This window comes from Magnolia sinica, chromosome 1 (assembly GCF_029962835.1).
Source record: "Magnolia sinica isolate HGM2019 chromosome 1, MsV1, whole genome shotgun sequence".
NCBI classification, from domain to species: domain Eukaryota; kingdom Viridiplantae; phylum Streptophyta; class Magnoliopsida; order Magnoliales; family Magnoliaceae; genus Magnolia; species Magnolia sinica.
In genome coordinates, this window is record NC_080573.1 from 129,450,391 (window position 1) to 129,475,417 (window position 25,027).

General features: G+C 40.0%; 1 protein-coding gene and 2 long non-coding RNA genes across 4 annotated transcripts; all 3 read right to left on the bottom strand.

Moving 5' to 3' along the window:
• Positions 1-946: 946 nt before the first annotated feature.
• LOC131258348 (uncharacterized) lies at positions 947-2,921 on the bottom strand. Its single transcript, XR_009178067.1, has 3 exons — positions 2,696-2,921; positions 1,201-1,263; positions 947-1,104 (listed from the first exon to the last, which is right to left on the bottom strand). It is a non-coding gene; the product is annotated as an uncharacterized LOC131258348 (long non-coding RNA).
• A 26-nt stretch (positions 2,922-2,947) lies between these two features.
• On the bottom strand, positions 2,948-23,147 carry LOC131258332 (derlin-1). 2 transcript variants are annotated; one of them, XM_058259586.1, is made up of 7 exons: positions 22,992-23,147; positions 18,378-18,513; positions 7,230-7,303; positions 6,956-7,049; positions 6,665-6,793; positions 5,410-5,570; positions 2,948-3,359 (listed from the first exon to the last, which is right to left on the bottom strand). In XM_058259586.1, exons 1-7 carry the CDS (start codon positions 23,006-23,008, stop codon positions 3,245-3,247), a joined length of 726 nt encoding a protein of 241 aa, XP_058115569.1. In that variant the 5' UTR covers positions 23,009-23,147; the 3' UTR covers positions 2,948-3,244. The 2 variants fall into 2 exon arrangements, with proteins under 2 accessions (XP_058115569.1, XP_058115578.1); XM_058259595.1 differs by lacking the exon at positions 6,665-6,793.
• On the bottom strand, positions 3,426-5,403 carry LOC131258344 (uncharacterized). The gene is made up of 2 exons (XR_009178066.1): positions 3,673-5,403; positions 3,426-3,573 (listed from the first exon to the last, which is right to left on the bottom strand). It is a non-coding gene; the product is annotated as an uncharacterized LOC131258344 (long non-coding RNA).
• Positions 23,148-25,027: the final 1,880 nt, after the last annotated feature.

The following is a 25,027-nucleotide window of genomic DNA, read 5'->3' on the forward strand; positions in this document are numbered from 1 at the left end:
CACAAACCGAAATGAGCTATTGGGCGTACCATATGTGATTTTGGGGTAGGACGAGCTATTTTAGCCACCCAACCTGGCTATGCCAGGTTGCGCATAGTGAATTTGTGAAATACCATCAGATCCACAGTTGAATTCATGTTTTAATTTTATTTTTCCTATTTATAGTAAATTTTAATTTGAGTATAATTCTTCATCCATTGGCATTTAGGAGCCGCGCACAACATGAAAAGTATTTCGAATGGTTAGAGGAACATCATCGTTTGGCCAAATAGGACACTTACTATTTTTGGCCGAAAACCATGCACACTACTAGTAATCGTGATCATTTACAAATAATAAGTTTACTATTCATAGTAAGTCGCAATTTCTATGAATTTTAGTTGTATTTTAATTGTGAAACTTCTTCCTAGAGTCAATGTTATCATTTAAGAGATTGGAAATTTGTTTTTCATCATCAATTAATTTATTATGAATTTCTGAAAATTATTCTAATTTTCTTATGGATTCAAGGCATCTTTGTGCGGAGTCCAGAGAAGTTCTGTGAATTCGGAATAGATATCTCGCTAAGGAAGATAGTGCTTGACCTCAAGCAAGTAGGATTTAGATGCTGAGTTAAAATCACCTTAAGGATATGCTAGCGATTAATGGATTTGGTTGGGATCCTGAGCTAAAGATTTTCATAGCTACTGATATAAAGTATGGGATGCGTACGTACATGCACATGCAGGTACCTCATATGTCTAGTTAAGATGTGTCCCACATTACCGACATATTTTGCACCCTCCTATTAAGTTTTTATCATTATTTCAGAAATAGATAATTATACGAATGTGTCATATCAGTCCCATCCAAGAGCTAATAAATTAAGAGGGAAGCCTGTCCTTAGATATGATGACCTAACAACAATCTGTGGGGTGATTGAGCCACTGGTTGACGTTCGCATCTGCAAGTAGACGGCGAGGACGAGAAGACGGAGACAGCAAGTAGACACAAGTCCTGAAATTGTGCAAATAACTCTCACCAAAGCCTAATGGGACCACATAACACTTTGGAGACAACCCGTAGTACAGTCAATTCTCAAAAGAAGGGAAGGGTTGAACGACCCTGCGATATAATGTGCACAGATATAAAGACGAATCAAATTTCTGATGTAGTAGCTTGCCTTAAAAGAGATTTGAGGGCTTGACTTAAAAGGAAGACCTCACCGCCACATGTGTACTCTCCCGGGATGAAGGTTTGGCCTCTCCGTTTCTCACCTTGCCTCTACATAAGATTAAAGGCCTTTTATGGATCAAGATGGAAATGGGTGCCATACATAAGGTGACCATGCGAATGCAGTAGATTAGACTAATTAAACTACCAGATGGAAATGGGAGCCATACATATAATATTCTAGACATACTTTTCAGGCTGCTTCTACCCACTATCATGTATGATGGTACGAGTATGTATAGAAGACTACATTTTGTTGGCCTCAACTAACAACACCTAGTTCATACAGTTGCTTACAACTTTACCCGTGCAAAATTGGTGGTAAATACCAAACACGAGATATTTGAGTTTTTCATTTCCAGCCCAACTTTGAAGATCTTATGTATACGCAGAAGCGGCATACCATTTGCATGTACGTATGACAATGTCTAGCGTATGCGTATGCACAAGCATATGGAGTCCAAACAAATTAGTTGAGGTTCTGAACATATAGGGTACATATATCACATACATCTAGCTGGCAAATGGGGGAGCACGTTACAGGCCCTAAAAAGAAAATAAAGCCAACATGCCCTTAAAAGAAAATAAACTATGGCTATATGCATCCTCTCTCTCAGAAGAGACAGGTGAGTGGCTATGGCATATTATGTATGGACCAGAACGCCAGAATGTGTCACCAAGTCAATCAGGTACATCTACGAGCTCAGATCTCACACAGGTCCGATCAGGAGCGGTCTTAATAATGAGATTGCATGAAACAAATTGGATTGTAATCTCGGCCGTTGGAACTCCTGTTGCGAGTACTACAACATCTCTCATTGTGTTAACCGTAGTATGCAGCCATGATAGCAGATATAAATGTAGAAATTACTCCAAAAGGCACCAAAAGGATTGCCCGATCAAGCACCTTTCGATGCACCAAGGTAACCCATCCAAGTCTAGAAATGCTAGCTAGATTCTTTAGCGTTCAGAAATTCCCATTCCATACACCACTAGATGCTTTCATTCTCTCACCTAAACTCTCACTTTACTTCTCTCTGTTCTCCCCTATAAATCGCTCTCTTGAAATTCTCTGTTTTGTTAACAGAACTCAATCTGTCCAAATTCAGGAACATTTGCTAAAGTTGTGGTAGGTGAGTGCTTTCTTTTGTTTTGTGAGTCGCAAATAACCCTACCTCATTTTTTAGCTGTTTGCTTGGTAGTTGGTATGAACATCCTACATGTCCTGCACAAGTGGTATGGGAGAGATTTCTTTTTGAAGGTTTGGCGTTGTAAGTGGCAGTAATGTTATAGCGGCCATCTCTAATCTTCATTACACGTCCAAACCATCTAAATGTACTCTCCATCATCTTAGCTTTTATTGGAACTACTCCTTAAGCTGTTTTGGATGATTCCATTCTTATCTTGGCACACATCCAACTTGATTTCAGCCCAGTGCACGAGCTGGTCAAGCTACAGAACTCATGCACACTTCCAATCATACCTTCCTTGCATGCATGCCGATCTCAGCAATCCAAATCAAGGACCCACTGCATGTTCATGGGGAATATTGTAAACTAACAGGCTGATGGCAGGTCCAAAAAAAAAGGTTGGTGGACCAAAATTATGTTATATGTCAATGTTATGGTACATACATTAGTGCATAATGGAGAGAGAGAGAGAGAGAGAGAGAGAGAGAGAGAGAGAGAGAGAGAGAGGTTAAACTCTCACATGGGTAGAGAGAGAGAGAGAGAGAGAGAGAGAGAGAGATTAAACTCTCACATGGGTCTTTACAAAAATGCATCATCTCTTCTAATCCCAAGGGGAAAAAAGGTTCAAAATTCTCACCATCAGTCAAAGATTTCAACACAAGAAAAAGAAAATAAGGATCTCCTTTTCGAAAGCTTGTCATATAAAAGACCCAACACCATTAGCAGGATAAAAGGCAAAGAAATTTGAGACTGATGGGCAGCTGATTACAGACCCCATTGAGTGAAGGGAAGAGAGAGTTGTCCTTGTTTTTTCTGTGCTTTTTTCTTCCTTCATGAAATCATTATCCATTGAGCCTATAGCCCCTCCCTCTGAAAGCCGCACCCGTACTCCTATTGGGCTGGACAGTGGCATTGGCCTGAGCTCCACCCACACCCCACCTAGCCACAAGCTTCTGCCTGTATAAAAAGTTAAGGACCTTGCACCCAAAAAAGGAAAGGAAAAAGAACTTTAAAAAAAAAAAGAAGTATTCCATTGTAGGCTCCATGAAAGAAAGGTGACAGCATTTTTTTGTTCAACCCAGCAACTGTAGTCTAAGCCATTCATCTGGCTAAACCGATCGTGAACCCAATTTCTCCCCTACAGGATGATCATATCCATCAGATAGGTGGCCTGTAAAACAATTACAGCCACCAGTTCACATTTTACAAAGGGCCCAATCGTTAAAAATAATAATAATAAATAAATAAATATAAAAATAAAAAATCTTACAGTTGGAGAGATTGGATCACTTCCCATCTATGAGTGGGCCCCACATGAACAGTTGGACCGAGCAAATTGCTTGATGGAATGGAAGACTTCCTCTCAGAGAAGAGTCTCAAAATCCTTTCCTGGGCTGCGCGCTTGACATGCCCCATGCACACTCCGCAATGGTGGGGGGCCCAACAGATAGATGGATCACTAGTCCAAAAGGCAATGGTTGTGGGAAGCAGCTTGACCATAGGAGGGCAGGCTGGATTTGGTTTTCCAGACTTCGGCATTGCTTAGTGGCTCTAGGAACCCTGAAAGCGTTTCACACAGGTTTGGAGAACCAGGAAATCATCCAGTACATTCGTCTCCACTGAATCTTTCATACAACCACCCGTTACATTTAGTTCGCCCCAGTGTAGATGGTTAAATTTCAAAAAACTATCAATGATCAGACGATCCTAGCCATCAATTTCCCCCCAGTTTCCGATGCTGAAAGTTGGCCAATAACTATACAGTTTGTCAATTTAGAGGCCCTTTGATCAGATGGGTACTGATAAAGTATGGTTTCTCAGCCTTTGGCCATCCATGGTAAGGGGCACCGAATGGACCTTACCATGTGAACTGGAGAAGGTAGACTATATGTGAATTTCAATGAAGACAACTCCACTGAATCATTTCAGTTGGAGGAACATGACCTATCAGTACAGAGTTTGGTTGTACAACAGATTGATGTTGATGGGAACCTAAAAGCCATTGGACATGGAAGCTGAGAACTATTAAAAGTATGGCTTTGAAATAGAACACAGAGAAACTAAAATCAGATGATAAGAAACAACTGTAAGAAATGAAATACAATTGGATTGGAGGGAGCTCAATTTTACATGGACTGGCATGCACAAGACCACCTTCAAAGATCAGAAGGTTAGAATGCATTAGAGAATGTGAAGCTCCTGAACAAAACAGTGGGATACAGGAATGCTCAGCGAGCATTCATATCCATGAATTGTGTTGCCTGTGAATTCTGCATAATTTTGAGACACCCTAAATTTTGACTTCAGACCCCCAATCTACTTTATAAACACACTTCAGTTTGCAACTTCCCAAATGAAAATTAGTACTTAATCTAGTAGCACTATGGCATCCATGGGTGGCAACAGATAGAGCCTGAGGGGTCAACCCAAGCCCGACCTGTTTACCTAAATGGACTAAAAGTTTTGGCCCAAATCCAACCCACTAACTGCTTAGCACGGCCCAAACCCAGCTCAGATGTAGGTCGGAGAGCTGGACACTGGTCAACCTGATCCACTACCACCTCTAATGGTATCATCTATATATTATGCTCCTGATAAATCACAAAGGGAATGTTGTCCTGACATAGGCCTAGTGAATAACATTGGGCCCAATTCTCAGTGATCTAGACTGTTGGAAGATCCTAGTCAACAAACCATTCACCCTTTTTTTTCCTGGACAACTGCCGCATTTGTTTCTTACCCATGTCTACTTGTGGGGCGCTAATCAAACGGTTAGGTCCATCAAAATTGGGAGTCTTTAGTTTAGGCACGTCTGCCATCCGCGATGGAGCGAATCCGATCAGTGGTGTGGACAACAAACCCATGGCTCCAGTTCATGGACTGGGAAGTCAGGACCCCACTATATAGTGATGCACAGACCCTATAATTTTCTCCCATATTATACACAAGTGAAATGCTAATCGGAAAATGCAGATGATTCTGGAAAGAGGAAAATAAACAAGGATACACCCAAACTGGAGTCTTCAGTATATTTCTTCCACCAGCAAGGGGATGCAATACTGTCAAGAAGTAATACAGATGCCCTGCTATGATTCCCAACAGGTCTGGTGTGAGGGGTGAACCAAATATAACATCCAATGCAAGCATTGCCCAAGGTAGATAAAATGCCTGCAAGCCAATAAGAACACGTACCACTTGTTATGAGAATCACCAACAGACCCAATAAAAAAACGCAGAAGGGAAGCCAAAGCGTTAGGATGTACTCTCAAACCAATTTCCAGTGGAAATCTTTGAGGCCACCTCGCATTGAAAAGGTGCCATTTTTTGGAAAAGCATGGAAAATGGAATCCAAACTTAGCTGGGTATCTGTTTTTTTGTATATTGGCCAGGAATAGTGATTCCCACCCGTCCAACAAGCAGGCTGATGGTTTTAAGCAGATCTTTGAAAGAAAGGGGAAAAAAAAAAAATCAATCCCACCCAATCATTATTCAAGACAGCCGGATGTGGCCTCAGCTACAAGAGCAACCTAACCCAAAGCAGTAAGGAAACCAGATGAGTTATATGATCCACGACCCAAAGCAGTAAGGACCTCTCACTTCTAGCCCTCCTTTGGAGCATTTGGGCAGAAAGAAAAGATCGCTGCTTTAGGAACAAAAGCAGCTCGTCGTCTGTGGTCTCTAGTAGGGTGTGGTCTCTTGTGAGAGACTGGTCTTTTTAACGCATTTTCGGTCGGGTTTAGTTTTGGCTGTCATATTTTATGGTGCTTTTGCTTTTCCTTCGTTTTTTCTTGACTTGGTTCCAATAAATTCAGTATCTTTCAAAAAGAAAAAGAAAAAAATAAAAATAAAAATCCTCGGGTTTCTCAGATTGCACAAGTGGGATCTACCATTCAGAGATCCAGAGTGGGATATGGTGGGACCAACTGTGGATGTGCAGTGGCCCAAGAATCTCCCTGATATGAAGACCAAGCTGTTCAACCCATGGCCTTTGTCCTAGCAAATATAGACAGTTACAGTATTTCCTTTCTTGACTGTCTGTTTACAGGCCACCAAGTGAAGGGTTCAGATTGTCCATCAAAGAGACATCTTGGGCATGATCCATCTGCACCGTTGCCTACTAGATCAACAGTCAGGATTGCCAACCTATGGCCCCACCTGCACAAACTAAGACCCATGTATACTACATAACATAATTACATACCCTCGGGCCAAGGATTATATAATTCCTCAGGAAATGGATAGGACACCAGTAGCTTCCATACCTTTAGGGTGACAAGGCCATATATGTTGATTTGTGCATTCGGGAACTCTCTACTCCAAACATAGAGAAGCATGAACACCAGTGAAATTCCAAGGAAAGGAGACCAGAATATTGGAATCGCAGACAGCGCCTAATACATCAAGGAATAAAAAAAAGAGGCACACGTTAAAATCATATGAACAAACAGCTAATAGCTGCACTCACACATCTAAATTGCCCTTTGGAGATAACCTTGACCAAAGGGTCAAAAAACAATATACATAAGGATGAGATGAAAGTAGCTCACACCCACCAGTAATGAGAAGGCTCCAAATATAACCATCCACAAAAAATCGGCCGTACGCCTTTCAAATGGCCCATTCTCTAGCTGAACTCCATATCTCGCTCTATAATACAAAACCCCATGGGATTTAAAAGGTATGTTATACAAAACTATAAAATTGGGGATCCTTAAAAGATAAATCTATTGTCCAATAAGCACTAAAGCCTCTGTGGAGAAATAAATAGTAAAAGCTATAACCAACAGAACCAAATCAAGGACTAAGTTTGTTAGAATTCTTACTTACATCATCAGGAGACGAATTCCAAAATTAATAGAAAATTTACCAAGGAAAAAGAAGTTTCCAATCAGCCTCCACACCTAGAATTGAATTTTAGAACAATTCAGAACAGTAATAAAAATAGGAAAAAAAAAAAAGAGGTCGCAAAAGAAGGCCGCATCCATTAATGACTTCAGGATAATTAAAGACATGAAGACCATAGGATTGAGGTAAGATCATGCTTTCCAGAGACTCCTACAAACATAAGATTATATACGGGTGTACATGAAAGTGGGCACACATGCACATGTGCATGGTTGCATGTATATACATATATATATTACTGAGAACTTCCCCAAAACAGGAAATCATGCAAACAAATACCACAGTACAGCCATAAACATGTCATCCAACGGTAATTTATCCAAGAATCTATCGCATTATCTTTCAATTGATGTCTTATATGACAAAGCAACAAAAGTAGAAATATGCTCAAAATTAATATTACAGCGAGTCCCGAATTATCAAAATAACAGCTACATACATTGTACTCAGGGACTGATGGATCTAGAGATTGTCAACCACCGAAGACTGAAGTACGAATCAGGAGCACATCTTAAGACATTAACATACTCAAAGGAAGGAATTTTCTCAGTCAAATCTAATTTCACAATATGTGTTGGGCATGCATTGCCCAGATGTAGACAATTTGTGGATGCCTCTTTCTGTACTGTTGACATGCCATTTACTAAAAAGATTCAACTCTCGATTTTTTTTTCCTGATAGGTAATGGAATATCATTAAATAGAAAACAAGGCTTTATCCATTAAGATATATAAAGACATTCAGCTCAAACCTTCCTTGGCCAAAACACAAGCCATAGAGTTATCCTCTCTAGGGAAAAGATTTTTTTTTTAAATGGAAAAATAATAAGAAGAACCATTTCTCTAAATCCGTTTACAATGAATTGCTGCTTCCAAGGAATCGACTCAGGACCAGCAGTCCAAGCGATGTCATTCTTTGAGTCACCAATGATGGTCCTGGGATAGCCCACTCAGTCCTTAACTTTAGACCATTCTCTATTTATTTTATTATTTTATTATTTTTTGAAGGATGACAACTTTGTTAGGAGAAAACGGCAAATGCTGGAAAGAATGCAGCAGAAGAAAGAGGAGAAAAAGAAAAAAGAAAAAACAGCCCTAATGGAGGCACTACATTTGCCTACTCAGAAACTGAAGAAAAAGCTTCCACCACCCCCCCACACCCCCCAAAAAAAAAAAACCTTGAAGTACCACTCTTGTTTCGAAAGCATCTATCATTTTTTTCAAACTGAAGAGACCACAGGCCAACAAGGAGGAACAATCTCCATTTTCTTCTGTTTAACAAGGGAAGGCCTACACTGTACATTTAGCGAAGAACTCGACGATTGATCTTGGCATCACTCAGCTTACATCGAAAAGTCCCAAAATGCAACTCCATACCTCACCGGAGAACAGACAGTCTTTAGCGCTGGCAATTCAGCTTGGTTAGAGTTGCCAATTCTTAGAGGCCCCAAAAAGGCAAGGATGATTCCAGAATGGAACCACCCGGTCCACAACTGACCAACTAAGCTCCCAATAAACTGCCATCTGTATTTAGCTTCCACCATCCCAAGGGGGTGGGTTCCAACTAGCAATCTATGATGGCAGCTTACTGCCTGTGTTAATTATATTTCTCCACTCTTTTGACTAAAACACCTTTGAACTCCAAGATCCAGGCACATTCAACAAGAGAAATTTTAATTCCTCCAACCACACAATTCAACAATGGTGACTTATCCTTGAAAATTCTATTATTCCTTTCCTTCCAAATGCCACAAAGAAAAGCATGAGGGAGCATCCTCCACAATATCTTGCCATATGATTTGAAAGGACTCCTCAACTGTTGAAACATCCTCCACACATTGGCATGGCTCAGCAAATTTCAGAAAGATCTATGAAGGATTGCCAAATGCACTGAGCTGCCTTGCAATGAATGGAAAGGTGGTCAACGGTCTCCTCATCCTTTCTGCAAAAGGCACACATTCGGTAGAGCCCAATTCCATTTTTCCAAATGCACTTGTTGACCTCATTTATCGAGAGAAACACCTCATCAAGGGTTTCACACATTTCTTCGTGCTTTTGGATCTCTTGATCCCGCATGTTCCTCCTGATTCTTACATTCACACCATGTTTCCTCCCCAAAATTCATAAATTGTAACATTCCTTTTAACTTCTTAAACTCATGAATGATTGAATATAGCCTTCAAAATCTTTATGCTAAAGGAGTCCCCACTCATTTGTACTCCCAGAATCAGATTTTTTTCATTATAACTTTCCACATTTCTCTTTTGGTAATGGTGAAGGAAATATAAATATAAAAAGAACAAAAATAGAACATCTAAAATTTCAACCACCGCCTAAAACATTATTGTCGAGGAAATTTTACAAATTTTCATTTCTTTTCATTTTTAAAGTCCATACAAAAAAGAAGGGGGATAAGAAAATTAAAAATAAAAAGAACTTAAAAAAGATGGTAAAAGGAATGCTTAAAATAAAATAAAATAAAGTAACATCAATGTTCCATTAATGAAAATAAGAGTGCAGCAGACTCTAGTTTATTATTTGGAGAGGAAAAGCCACATTGAAAGTCGGTGAGATATCTAAGTCATCTGGCAACTCGATTTCATAAGCATTGTTACCCAACTTCCTCTTAACTCAGCATGGACCAATCTTCTTAGACTTGGGCTTATTACAAGTTCCCCTGGGAAACCTTTCTTTGCAAAGATAGACCATAACTAAGACACATTCGCTATATATCTTCTCACGCCAATGTTCATTCACAGCTTCTTGGTACTCGGTATTGTTGTCTTCAATCTTCTTCTTTATTTGAACTTGCAAGTCTTGGACGTGCTTGGTGAAAGCATCGGCATCTTCGCTCACTTGATCTTCCACAGGTAATGGTACAGAGTCAAGTACATGATGTGAACTTCTTCCATTTACAATCTCAAACGGAGATTTTTCCAGTAGTACGATTCACTGAATTGTTGAAAGCAAACTCAGCTTGAGATAAAACAAAGTTCCACTGGGATACATTGTCGCCTACGATACTCCTCAAGAGATTGCCAAGGCTTTTGTTGATTACCTTGGTTTGGTCATCTGTTTTAGGATGATATGCGATAGAGAATTGAAGCTCCGTACCCAATCACTTCCATAAAGTGCGCCAGAAGTGACCCACAAACTTCGAATCACAATCCAAGGTTATTATCTTCAGTACTCCATTAAGCCGCACAATTTCTTTGAAAAATATGTTGGCAATATGTGTAGCATCCATTGTCTTTTTGCATGGAATGAAGTGGGCAATCTTTGAAAAACAATCCACCACCACAAAAATCGAATATGCTCTCCTTTGAGTGTTAAGAAGACCCTAAATGAAGTCCATAGAAATATCCACCCAAGGCGCAACTGAAACAAGAAGCGACGTATAAAGACCGATATTTTGCACATGACTTTTTGAAACTTGACATCAGTGACATCGTGCTACGAATTGTTCAATGTCACACCGCATACGAGGCCAGTAGTATTTTTCCTCCGAAGTGTCCACCTAGTCATCCATGTAACTCAAATAGCATCTTTTCTCACACTTAGCATCTTCTGGGAGTTGAGATATCTCAACGCCTCATGGTCTGAGTATAGAAGTCTGAGTAAAGAATGAACTCCCGATGAATCAAGTAATGTCTCTAATGTCATAGTGCTTCGGCCACTGCATAAAACTCGAGATCATACGTGAAGTAGTTCTTTCGTGCATCATTAAGCTTCTCGCTAAAGAAAGCGATCGACTTTCTTTCCTAACTTAACACCGCGCCAATGCCAACATTTGAAGCATCGCTTTCCATTTCAAAGACTTTATTAAAGTCTGAAAGTGCAAGAACTGGAGCTTCTGTCATTTTCTTTTTTATGGAACCAAAGCTTTGATCCGCTACTTTAGTCCACTCGAATTTACCTCCTCGCATGTAGTCAATGATAGGTGCGATGATGGTTCTGAAATTCCAGATAAATATCCCGTAAAATGTTGCCAAGTCGTGGAAAGAACGAACCTCCGAAAGGGTTCGTGGGGCGGGCCACTTCGCAATGGCTTTGATTTTCTCTTGATCAACCTTGATCCCTTCTACAGACACAATATACCCCAAAAACACAACACTATCGACAAGGAAGGGGCACTCTTTTAAGTTAACAAATAGTGACTCCTTCCATAGTACAGCAAATATTTGTTGTAAAATATCAAGATGAACATATGCATCAGGACTAAAAATAAGAACATCATCAAAATATACAACTAAGAACTTTCTCATAAAAGGGCAGAGTACCTCTGCCAACAACCTCATGAAAGTGCTTGGTGCATTTGAAAGGCCGAATGGCATCACGAGCCACTCATACAATCCACCTCAAGTCTTAAATGTGGTCTTCCACTCGTCCCTGGGCCGAATACGTATGTGATGATATCCGCTCCGCAGGTCAATCGTTGAAAAGACCTTTGCTATCATCCAAGCGAGGAATGGGAAACCAGTACTTGATAATAATCCGGTTAATTACACGACTGTCCATGCACATCCTCCAAGATCCATCTTTCTTAGGGGTTAATAATGCAGGAACAACACATGGTGACATGCTTTCCCAAAATGGACCCTTCTGTGGTAACTTAATAACCTATCAATGGAGCTCGGCATGTTTAGCTAGACTCATTCAGTAGTACATAAGATTAGATAGACTCCAACCCAGCACTAAATCAATGTAAGGTTGAATGTTCCTTATAGGAGGAAATCCAACTAGGAGCTCTTCGAGCACCAAGTCTTTATATTCATGAAGAAGCTCCAGTGTAGGAGGCAGAACATCTATTTGCTTCGTGTCTTCTTTAGCAACCAAGACATAGATTATGCCAGTCTCATTGCTTTCCTCTTCAAATTTCTGCACACTAAGTGATTTTTACCCTCTTCTTTATCAAATTTGGGTGTTGGAAGATTTTTCATAAGATGCAATGTGATATTAACACCATCCTTCACGAAGGAATAGGTGTTGGCCCAAGTCATGTACATCATATCTCGATCCCACAACCACGGTCTCCCTAACAAAACGTGGCATGCATCCATAGGGAACACATCATACCACACATCATCCTTGTACTTAGATCCAATAGAGAAGGAAACTAAGAACCTGGAGTTAACAGAAACTTCTCCCCCTTTCTTGAACTAACAAATATGATATAATCACGGATGCTTATGTTCTTTGAGTTTTAATTTGTTCGCCATTTCTTGTGAGACAATATTCTCACTGCTCCCTCCGTCTACCAAATGGCGCATATCTTGCGCATATCTTTCTACCAGGAGTACAAGTGATGTGAAAGATACTGTGTGGCAACCGTTGCCCCCCATCGACCATTTGAGTCGTCGATAACATAGTTTGTTGGATAACCAACAACTCTCCCCTACCACCATACACATATGTTGCATCATCCCCAACAGGCACCTCATCTTCATAGGCATGGTCTTCATACTCTGTGTCCTCTTCAATTTTGTTTTGCCTACGGGTGGGAGTGTCTTCAACGTATTCTCCTTCCTCAACTAAATTTACTTTAATTGTGGACTGATGTTCAGGACAATGAAATGAACAATGTCCCAGTTGCCCACACTTAAAGCACGTGAAAGAGTGTTGCTTTGTCCCATTTTGTGTGTATTAGCCCCTCATCCATAACCACCTCCCCCCCGTCAGGGGATTTGGCTTTATTATTGGACGCTGGCCCATTGTCCCCTCGGTCTACGGGAAGCCTTGTGGTTGCCTAACGTGGGAAGTTAGCATGTTTCCCCGTCGTCGATGACAGCCCTCGTAGGGCACCAAATCGTCTCCCAAGTCCCCAATTAATTATCTCATATCTTGAAATCTTTTGGTCTTCATACTCACGAAACTCTGTCTGTGATGTGTCAAGGTATGGAACTCCTCAGTGTATTCATTTACCGACTTGTTCCCTTGACGTAAATTGTGACATCTTTGATAAAACATGGGCGTAAGTCATAGGTAAGAACTTCCCTTTTAACTCTTTTCTTCCATCTTTTCCAAGAGTTTATTTTTTCCTCACCTTGACGGATTCGTTTAGCTTGGATATCATCCCACCATGCTAACACGTGACCGAAAAACTTCAAAGCTACTAGCTTCACCTTCCGATTATCCACAACTTCCCTGTATTCGAACACTTTTTTCACCTTGCTTAGCCAATCAATGAAGTCATCAACATGCAATCGACCATGGAATTGTGAAATTTCTACCTTAATTTCGGGCTCTCTATCACATTCCAACAATTGAATAATCCGATCATTGGTATCTTCATAAATCAGGGCCGCTCATAGTTGGTTAGGAACTTGTTGGGGACCTCCTAGTCCACGTGCTTTAACTTCGGTCTCCAGATTCCCTCCACACTGGAGCTCCCCCAATTGATTAGTGAGGTTGCCTACTGCATGCATGAGTTGATCTACCAGCTCTGTGAGTGTGCGGATGAAATGAGTTACTTGCACAAACTCCTCCTATGTCACCTCTTTCGATGCCATTAAGAGATGATGTAGAGTCGAAAATTCCCATAGACAACCCACGTTGATACCAAAATGGTGCGGCCCAGTTATTGAGTCAATGAGATCTTCATACCCAAATTGCAAAGAAATTAAAAAACAAATACTCACAAGAATAATGGAGTAGAGAGGGAGAGAACTTTTATTGATATCGACCTTTTCACTTACAAAGCTTAAAGAAAATGAAAATGAAAATGAAAAAAAAAAAAAACACACACACACTAAGAAAAATATTTGAATCTACCAACTCCTATTCCACTACCCCCTTTTATAGATCCTAAAGAAATCATTGATTGAAATCCTTACAACTAAGAAAATCAATCAAAATTTATTGCACCCTAATCTAATCTTTCTTCATATGGAAAAGTATAAAGAAAAGCAAACATGGAAAGCAATCAAATCTGTAAATCTAGCCCATATCTTCAATCATATCAATTATACCCTCATCACATCTTTAAATCAGCCCCCCATATCTCCCAAATATAGTAAATTATAATCCCCAAATCTATAAATAATCAGCCTAAAATCAGCAAATGTTGGGCCTACGGTGGGCTGTGGGCCTACATTATTGATGGGTCCTACGATGAGCCTAGATGGGCCGTGGGCCTACATCAGTATGTCGTTGCATACTCGCATATGTGATCGCATACTTATTGCACAAAAAGTATGCCATCGCATACTATCATGTATCGCATATGCCATGATGGCATATGCAATCCTTTTTTTAATGGCATATGCAATCACACATGATAACAATGATTGTGACCAACCAACAAGACGGTTTTTGTTTTTTTAAACACAAAAACCACATGGGCACTCGGAACCCATGATGAAGTGATTTTTTTTTTTTTTTTTTTTGGCAAAAGAGATTCTATTTGTTTTGGGGAGTGATCCTCAACTCGTGGGTGTGCTCGATATGCCTGGTAGGATCCAATGCTATGTGTTGTGTGATGATAAACACAATACCAATCAAACATAGGTTGTGTGATGTTCTTGCCATCAGAATACACAGGCCGCTAAGTTTTATTTCTCCTAGAAGAAACTGAGATTGAGATTATGGGCTGATAGTGACAACCATGATATTTAAAAAAAGTAATGTAACGGCTGTGATGTAACGGTAAAGGTGGGTTCCATTACGCAATACAAGGCTGTAACAATTGTTCTGCAAAAAAAAAATGGCCCATAACAAGCCGATACAGGGTTGTAATGGACTGATACAGGCATACGGCCCATAACAGTCCGATATCGGGCCAATACAGATTCTTTTTTTATAACCATTATACGGTCGTAAGGCTAGCCATTACAGCCACCATTACCATTATTGAATACCTTGTTGATGATCCAACAGTCACAATCCTGCCTTATCATTTGGTATTGGAGAAAGTTTTGATCCTTGGGAACATGTTGGAAAATTGCTACAAAACCCCTTGAAAACGTGACTTTTTGGAAGATATTTAACCATGGTGATCAATCTTACACTCCAAGATTGACAGAAAACCAACAAGATGCAATAATAATGGGGATGCTGAAACAAATACAGTTGCAAAACAATTGGCTCCAATCCCTCATTGATCGTTTGTTGTATCAGGTCTTGAGCCATGACAACAACTCAAGATCTATACACCGCTATGGTAGAGTCAATTCTCTAAATGAACGAATAGTTTACCAGATGTCCACCCCTTACTTTCTGGACCACTTTTTAGGGTCAAATAGTAACCAAGAGACACAAAATCCGTCCTACTTGAAAATCTATTGAGTTAGCTTTCAAGAAAGGTGAAGATCATGCAATTACAGCAATAATTGAGTGTGTCATGACTAAATTATAGAAAGGCTACATGGGTGCGAGGAATTTAGTGTCATTCTAGTCACTGTAATATTTTATTAAGAACTATCGTTCGAGAGAGACCGTTCTTTTATGATTGGTAGGATGTAGAAAGTTTTTTTTTGTTTTTTTAAATAAAATGCTTATAAAGAGATATCTCTTTAATACGAGGCCTTATTCCTCAATGATTTTGTTGTGATTGGTGTTTTAAAAACCAAACCAGAGGCCAACCCATTTTCATAAGCAGTTTGTCCAAACCGGTCCAAGCTGGTCAACCTGGGTTAAGTGTCAAGCTGATAGTCAAATCAGTAACCCAATTTGGCGCATACATTGAACGTGTACAGGTTCCCGTAAGCTTGAGCTGCGTGGGCTCACTGTGATATTTATGTGCAATCCAACCCATCCATCAGATGTGACCCCACATGTTATGCCCAGATCCCAAAAATCGGCCTAATAAAGAATTCATATGGCCCGCGGAACAGGGAACAACGATGGAAAATGGAGAGGGAAACACCCACCATAAAAACTTCCAGATTGTGTGTGGGGCGCAGCATTCAGTGTATATCTCATACAACCCATTCATCAGATAAGGAAAACCAGGATGGAGGGGCAATGCAAAGATCATGTCATTCTACAGCTTCGGGGAGCCGCACCACATGAATTTAGATAGAGGAGGTTCTAGTCTTCTGAACTTGATTTTACATTTCTCCTTGTGGTGTTGTCCACCTGAGTTTTATATTGACTTGGATCTTGGTATGCACAGTTAGCATTAATCTTATAACCTGCTTCACGGTTTAGATTTTACATGCACATCACGTGCCCATGTGGGAGGATGATGTGTGACCACTTATTTTTGAAGGGTGAAAAACTAACATAAGAATATGTCCCAGTTTGACAAGACTGTAATCAGTCAACTGGTTGACTGCTTCTGGGTAAGTCATTTGATACACTGGTAGAGTATGAAACTTGATACCCTGGCACTCCAAAATTGTATGTGTCATATGTTAATTGTTAACTCAAATTAAGTCAACTAAATTTTGGAACCTAAATTCTAATGTCACTTGGCCATGGTCACAAAATTAGATTGATAGACTGACAATGACCATCCAACGATCACCACCCTGTGCCAGGGAGGCTGCAGAGAGCAGTCTTTATCAACTATAAAAATGACATGCTCTGTTTTCCAACAATATGCCAACCCCTTAACACAAGGGATTTCTTCATTTTCTATAAAACAAAAGGTACCCAAAAACCAAAAAAAAAAAAAAAAAAGAATCTCAAGGCATGGAAGAGAAATGTGTTTGAATGAAAGCCCCATGAATGGATCAGGCCACCTGGCTATCGCATTAAATACTAAAATCCCCACTGTAGTGTCATGAGACACTAATGTATCATGCCTGTTAAACGAACAATACATTAATAAGAGGAATGTTCACCTTCAACCCATTAACTGATTGATGCAGGACAATTAACCACTTGCTCTAAAAGCTCGAACTGTTAGAGCATGGCGAATCAATCCATTTATCTCATAGCCCAGGCCCCACATCGCATGGGTTAGGACCTCGGCCAAACCCCCCTCGTGGGCCCCAAATCACATGGGTCGCCCACCCCAAGTGTGTCCCCGCATCCCACGGGCTACCCCACTCGAGCCCGGTGTGAAATGCCCCTGCATTAGTCACCCCCAGTGAGGAGTCTCGAACATGAGACCTCCCGCTCGAAAATACCAATTTGATGCAGGACAATTAACCACTTACTCCAAAAGCTCGAACTGTTAGAGTACGATGAATTAATCCCTTCATCTCATAGCCCAAGCCCCACATCTCATGGGTTAGGACCTCGGCTGAAACCCCCTCGAGGGCTCAAGCGCCCCAAATCACATGGGTCGCCCACCCCGAGTGTGTCCCCGCATCCCCCGGGCTATCCCGCTCGAGCCCGGTGTGAAATGCCCCTACATTAATTACCCCCGATGAGGATTCTCAAACACGAGACCTCCCCCGTGGGCCCCAAATCACATGGGTCACCCACCCCGAGTGTGTCCCAGCATCCCACGGGCCACCCCACTCGAGCCCAGTGTGAAAATACCCCTGCGCATATTGCGTAATTTTCTGTTATCCACTTAAGCCCGGTGTGAATGTGTGCGTCATCAACCTATCTCTTTTTTTTTTCTTTTTTTTTTTCTTTTTTTTAACACACACACACACCACCACACACTCACGCCTTAGTGGGATTTCACCACCTATGGGTGCTCGAACCCTTAACTAGGTGTTGAAACTCCTAAAGAGTCTACCACTGGAGTAAGAGCAAAGACCCCTCATCAACCTGTCTCTAATACCTATTTGATGCAGGATAATTAACAACTTGCTCTAAAAGCTCGAACTGTTAGAGCATGGCGAATCAATCCTTTTATCTCATAGCCCAGGCACTACATCGCATGGGTTAGGACCTTGGCCGAACCCTCCTCGTGGGCCCCAAATCACATGGGCCACCCACCCTGAGTGTGTCCCCGCATCCCACTGGCTACCGTGCTCAAGCTCGGTATGAAATGCCCCTGCATTATTGACCTATACACCAGCACTGCATTTGGTGGATTTTAAAATCCCTTGAAATTTTGAAATTCAAGAGTCCAAAGTGGATATGCATCACTAATTACCATGGAATGGGCTGTAACAATGATTCAATATTGATAAAGCATACTGAAAATGTAAAAAGATTGTATTAATACCTGAAAACGTGAAATTACTAATTGATATACCAACGCAATGCTAGTAGGATCAAGTAATCCCAAGTGATATGCTGTCGTAGTCAACAAACAGAGAGTCCCATAAGCCTTGCTTACTGGCGGAAGTGAATTGTAGAATCTGAAACACGTTGACCAACAAAAGATTAGCACGGTTTATAATCGCACTAACACAAAAAGGGAAAAAGCTTTTATGCAAAACACTGACATATGTAGTTTCTCTGTCAAAGGGGGAACTGGTTAAAGGAAAACGGTAATTAGAATAGAACATAATATTTGTCATCTTAAAAATTAAAAAAGAATAGAATGTTACTCATGGATAATTAGAACTATTAGAATAAAATGGTAACTAGAATAGAACGTACCTTCCTATATATAGAAGGTACTATTTATGGGCTTGCAATAAGGAGGATATTGTTATGCATAGGCATGCACGTAGATGGCTCTAAAGTGCAGAATTTTACCAGAAAGACGGTTCCATCAGAACAGCTGTTACGCAAAACAGCTCTAGGAACCCTCTTCTTACCAGAGAAAAAAAGGGGGGGGGGGGTGGAATAGACTTAAATGAGTGTGGATTCAAATTTCAAACTCATGGACAAATCCTTTTTTATCTCCTTCTAGATTTTTGTTGTTGACCCTTGATCCAACACCTAACAGATTACTATTGCAGCGATTTCCCCTCCTGCCCTCAAGTTTTCCTGGTCCCTACTGCCAAATATTTCCATTGATTCCTTTCTTTATCACCGCTTATATCCCTTTAGATTCAAAGAAAAACATTGATCTCGATACCTGTATTTTCTAAAAACTGAACGGAAGGACGACAAAGCATCATCCAAAATACAGAATGAAAACACTCCCGAAAACCCTTTACAGAAATTCCAGAGGATCTCTAGATACAATCGAAATTTGGGCCCAATCTATGACCAGGTGCGTAGCTTTGAGGATTGCTGCCTCGGGGTGACACAGCTCGTCATGGAATATCCAGTTGTTGCACTCTTGCCACACCAACGCACTGCAAGCAATTATAGGCGCCATAAAGCCATCATTCTCCTAAAACACTTCTATGCACCATACTAGGGCCTTAAAAGGTCCCCTATGGAGAGCAACATCACCCACTAGCCACTCTTCAACAGAAAGAGAGGAAGACAGTGCATGAGTGGTCGACCAACTCTGCCTCCTTGAGACACATAGTGCAGCCAATAATAATGAAGAACCATCACTTCTTGAGATTGTTCATCATTAGCACCTTGCTTTTGCCCACCTGTCCGTCTTAGAAGTATCAATTCCAACGGGAATAGAACTCATCAATCTCTTCCTCATACAGATTTCTTCTAAGTGCACAAACTAAACCACATTCTCACCCACATGGGGCATAATGAGAGATGGGGACATCTCACTCCAACACTAACATGAAAAGCCTGGGAAAGACTAAGTAGAGAGTGCTGTCCCTGCACCATCTACCCAATCACAACCAGACTCTAGATCCCTCCCCAAGCCTAAAGAGAATCTTCTCTTAAAGGAATTCGCCACTTAGATCTCCGGCCTAACACAGAATAAGGGCCACCGCCCATCTACTGAAGTGAAATCCTTCTGACTCTTACCTCTATATGCTTTCCTCTCCCTCCTCAAGAATTTTGCAAATTATGCAATTTTCCCTTCCATCCTCTCACTACCCTTCCCTACACTTCCAAGAATTTGCCTATTTCATTTAAAACAAAACAAATCAAGAGACTCATTCTTCGGGGTGGCAATGGACCGGGCAGGGCTTTGGGCCAACCTTGGACCCATTGGCTTGGCGCATGGGCTGGTCTCGAGCCCAGCATGTAAAACCCAATCAATTTTCAGGCTGAGATTGGGCTCAGATCATTTTAGCCCAACTTAGCATGACACAACTTATCTGTACATGTATCCCATTCTACAGATATGTTGTTCCAATCATTGGTTAGGCAACACATGCATCTTGTGTATAGGATGTTGGTTCACATTTTTATAAATGTTTACATCTTTGCATTTGCAATCCACCTAATAAATAGATTGATTAGGAACATTTACCATGGGAAATAGTGATTTTATCAAATTTTGGGCCGGGCCCCAAGCATTTTCTGAGGCTCAAGCTTAGACCTGGTGTGTTAGGTACATGCCAAGATTTGGCCAGGCTCAGGCCTTGGGCATTACGGTGTCAGCCAGGGAAAAGGATGAATTTCAAGTCAATGGGAATGACGAAATCTTTTCATTGATTTGACAATGTTTGCCCATCGCCATTTGAGGAGCAGATTAAAAAAACTTATGACTTTGGAATTTCTATGCCCTGGAAGAATTCCCAAAAACTGTGAACTGTCTTTTTTTGTGTTGCTTTGGAAAGACAGAGATCAGCTCATATCCACACAAGTAGCAATTCATGATTTTGGGGTGCATCCAACTTGTTAGGTGAGCTGGTTGGTGCCCACCACTCAAGGTTCGAAATATCGGTATCATGTCAGCCAATACTATCATATTCATATCCATATTGGCAGGATACGATACGATACATGATACGGTTCCGTATTGGCCCATGTCAAAAGAAGATCATGTATCGGCTCATATCAACTGATATGGGCCTTGATGGCACTGACATTTAAGAGTGTATCAGTCATGGCTGATAAATGTTGTGTTTTTTAATCATGCTTTTCACTTTTTCCCCCTCTTCCTTCTCCTTTCATTTTTTTTGCTCTTGGGATTCTTCTAAGGCAATTTTCAATAACATTTATGCTTGGTTTTAAGATCAAAACAAGGTATTTGTGCTTGAATTGAATAATCAAAAACCCAGTGGCCGCCTGGCCGGTCTTGTTGTAATCATGTTGAATCAACACGCAAACTCTAAATCAACCAAATTATGCATGATTTGTGTTTAACTGAGGATATTTGCCAATTTTTTTTCTTTTTTTTATTGTCATTTTTTCAAAAAAAAACAAGTTTTTTTTTCAAAAATTTCCACAATTTTCTTACTTCTTTATTTTCTTCAAATAATTTTCAACATAACTGTGATGGATCTACAGATGCATTGCTTAAATTAGTTGTTTACAACAATCTTTTGTATTTTTTTGGGCCATTTTGGGGCATTTTCTGAATCTTTTATTTTTTAAAATAACTTTAGGGGAATAATAGATCTGGGTAAATCCATGTTTTCTGAACATAGATTTACCATCAATCGCTAGATGTTAATTATGAGTGCATTTTTGGGCCATTTTTTGCCATCTCAGGGACATTTTCCGATTTTTTTTTCCCTAAATTACATCGTATATGTGAATTGATTAACATACATAATTATATTAGTAATATATCATATCAATTTAAGACATACATAATTTTTATTTTTATTTTTTAAATGTAGCTTGAAAACTCATATTCATTTTTGGGCCATTTTTTGCCATCTCAGGGACATTTTCCGATTTTTTTTTTCCCTAAATTACATCGTATATGTGAATTGATTAACATACATAATTATATTAGTAATATATCATATTAATTTAAGACATACATAATTTTTATTTTTATTTTTTAAATGTAGCTTGAAAACTCATATTCATTTTTGGGCCATTTTTTGCCATCTCAGGGAGAGAGAGAGATTCTTAATAGCTTTTTTTTTTAACCTTTTTATCTGATATTTTCAGTAATTTTTTGCTCAAAAAAATTGTCCCATACAGGGCCGATGCCGACACTGATACACAATGGGTTTTCAGCCGGGCAGATACACCCGCCAATACCAATATTCAGAACCATGTCACCCCTATTAGAGGGGAGATATGGGGTCGAATCCTAGTAATGTGCTGGTTTCAATCTTGCGCAAACCAACTACAATATTTTCCCGATCATAACAGTTCATGATTCTTGGAAATTACAGAGAGAGTAGAGATCCCCAAGAAAAGAAAATTATTTTTCTAGCACTCCAAGTCAAACGCAGCGTTGATGTTACACGTCCAATTCTTTGGGAATATATGTCAAATTTCCAACCAACGACTCTTCTAAAGAAATTGCAAAAATAATTCCTTTTTAGCTACTCAAGGTAATCCTCGCCACAATCAAACTTCATCCTTCCAAAAAAACTCAGTGTTTCTCTCAACAAACAGAAAGGCTGAATTCTGTCCCCATCCAAACACAACCTTCTCTCGCATAGAAAATGCTGTGTGATGGGTATTGAATTTGAGATAATGGTCTATCGAAGGTCGGTTTCCCCACTTATAACCCAATAAAGACTGATCAGCGAACAGGAGCAAGATAGTCAAGAAAATGAGAAAAAACCCGCGAAGAATCATACACAATCCATTCCCCATTCTTCCATTTCCCACAAATCACAATCCCACGACGAAAATCCAAATCCTAATCAGACTCATCCACCCAAAAAAATAAAAACCCAAATCGAGAAAGCAGCGAAATCTGAAAACAAGAACAAGAAAAAAAGAAAACAAGGCAATCCAGATAGAAAAAGAATCTGTTTTCTTGGGTTTTACATTGAAATTCAAAACCCCATTTGGAAATTTCAATGTTTCTGTAGAAAGAAGATAATAGAATCAAAATCATTGAAAAAGAAAGAATAAGAATAAGAAGAAGGGGAGTGCTTACTCTGCAGGAGAAGACATTGTCGACTCAACTCTCTCTCTCTCTGTCAAGAAACGAAAATTGAAAAATCAAAGACGGAAGAGAGGGTCGGTAGCTCGTAGCTATTAAGCCAGAAGCTTCCGGTTACGCACCTGATGGTGCACGTGACTTGCACGTTGCTTGAACGAAACCAAACTTCAAGAGTTTCGGCTGATCCGGAACGCGGATCGGCGCACATGAAGTTCAGGGAGTCGGAAGCTGTGTGGAGCCCAAAGAGATGACCGTCATATATCCACTCTGTCCATCAGTTTTTAAAGGAAACAATAGCACAGGATTCTACAAATCAGACAGATCCACTACTCTTGTGGCCCACACCACATGAAACGGTGGAAAAGGGTAGCATCCACAGCGTCCACCGTTGAAACCTTCATGGAGCCGACCTTGATGTTTTTATGATATCCAAACCGTTCATAGGGTTATTACTACGCAGATAAACTATATATAAACCAATATCATCTTGATAAAAAAAAAAAACTTCTGTGACCCCAAAAAGCTTCCAAAGATGGACGTTCAATGCTTTTTTGTTTTTTATGTTGTGTCCCACCTGAGTCTTGAATCGTTTTGATGTTTAAAATCATGTTCTGTTATTGTCTTTCAAAACTGATGTACAGGGTGGATTTGTCATAGGAATATCTGCGGGCCCATGCAGCCACTGTGCCTCCATGTCGCATTCGTGACAATATCTAAACATTTTGAGAGGTTTGACATTGCTTCGACGATTCCAACCTCCGGTCGATTGCGTGTAGATGAAACGACTCATCAATGCCTCAGAATTCAACGAGAAAAGGTTCGTTCGTTAGATGGTTAGGATAGTCGGATGACGGAGCGGATTCCATCAGGGTCGAGTGGGATCAGGTCGTGACCGTGGGGACCACCTTAACATGTGGTGTATACCTATGCCATCCATCATTTTTAAAGCTCACTTTACAGCATGGCCGAAAAATGAAGTAGATCTAAATGTGGGGTGGACCACATCACAGAAAATAGTGGTGATTGGCCATCAAAAAATTTTAGTGGGCTACAAAAGTTCTGGATCAAGCTGGTGTTTTTGTTAGATCAAGCTGCTATTTTTTTTTTCTTTTGTCAAAGTTCATGCAACCTTATTAGTAAGTTGGATGTCAAATAAACATTACAAAGGACTTTATAAAGTTTTTAATAGAGGATATTCAATCCCCATTGTTTCAGTGGCATGTTCCACTTAACTTGATAATTAAATCTGCTTTATTTTTTCTTTTAGCTTATACACTGAATAATTTGGCAAAATAGATGGATAACATGCATATACAACACATGCATCAAGGTGGGCCCCACGGTCACAGCGGAACCAAATTTGATGTTACTCCCACCTAACGTAATCCGCCCCTGCCAAATGAAACATGATTAGTTGACGTTGACGTGAACCTTTGGTCATTTGTTGACGTTGCCCTCGAAATTCAATCGTTGATATGTGTGTAGCGCTTAAGATGCCATGCCACATATATTTGAAGACCAAAATTCCAACTGTTTGACTATCCATTCAGCGGCTTAAAATTAAGAATACATACTGTGCAAAGGAGAGAGTTTATCCTTTTACTGGGTTTTTTTTTCCTTTTAAGTTAAAAGAACTTTTTATCATTATGGTAGCAAAATTTAGCCGATTACAATAAGGCAAATGTAACCAAGTTTTAAAAGGAATAAAAAAAAATTTATATTTATAAATATTTACAAAATTGAACTTGCACTGATTTTATAAAAAATCTCTTATGATCCAACTACATTAGTGTAGATGGCAGGTTAACTACATTAACAGCCAATCTAATATGGTAGCATGGACGGGTGAGATTACACTATTATTAAGTTTAAGCCAATCCAATGTAATAACATAGACAAACTTGATTACATTACTTCTGGGCTAAAGTGACTCCAGTGCGATTTGTGTAAATGACCTAGATTACGTTAAGAAATAAGGTAAGACCTAAACTAAGGCTATGTTTGTTAACGTTGAATTTTTGCACTTAACA

Excerpts from the sequence above, each read along its gene's own strand:
- LOC131258332 (XM_058259586.1), bottom strand. Across the intron at positions 7,050-7,229 it reads GGAATTCGTCTCCTGATGAT|AGCGAGATATGGAGTTCAGC; the intron begins GTAAGTAAGAAT and ends TTTGTATTATAG. Across the intron at positions 6,794-6,955 it reads TTGGAGCCTTCTCATTACTG|GCGCTGTCTGCGATTCCAAT; the intron begins GTGGGTGTGAGC and ends TTGATGTATTAG.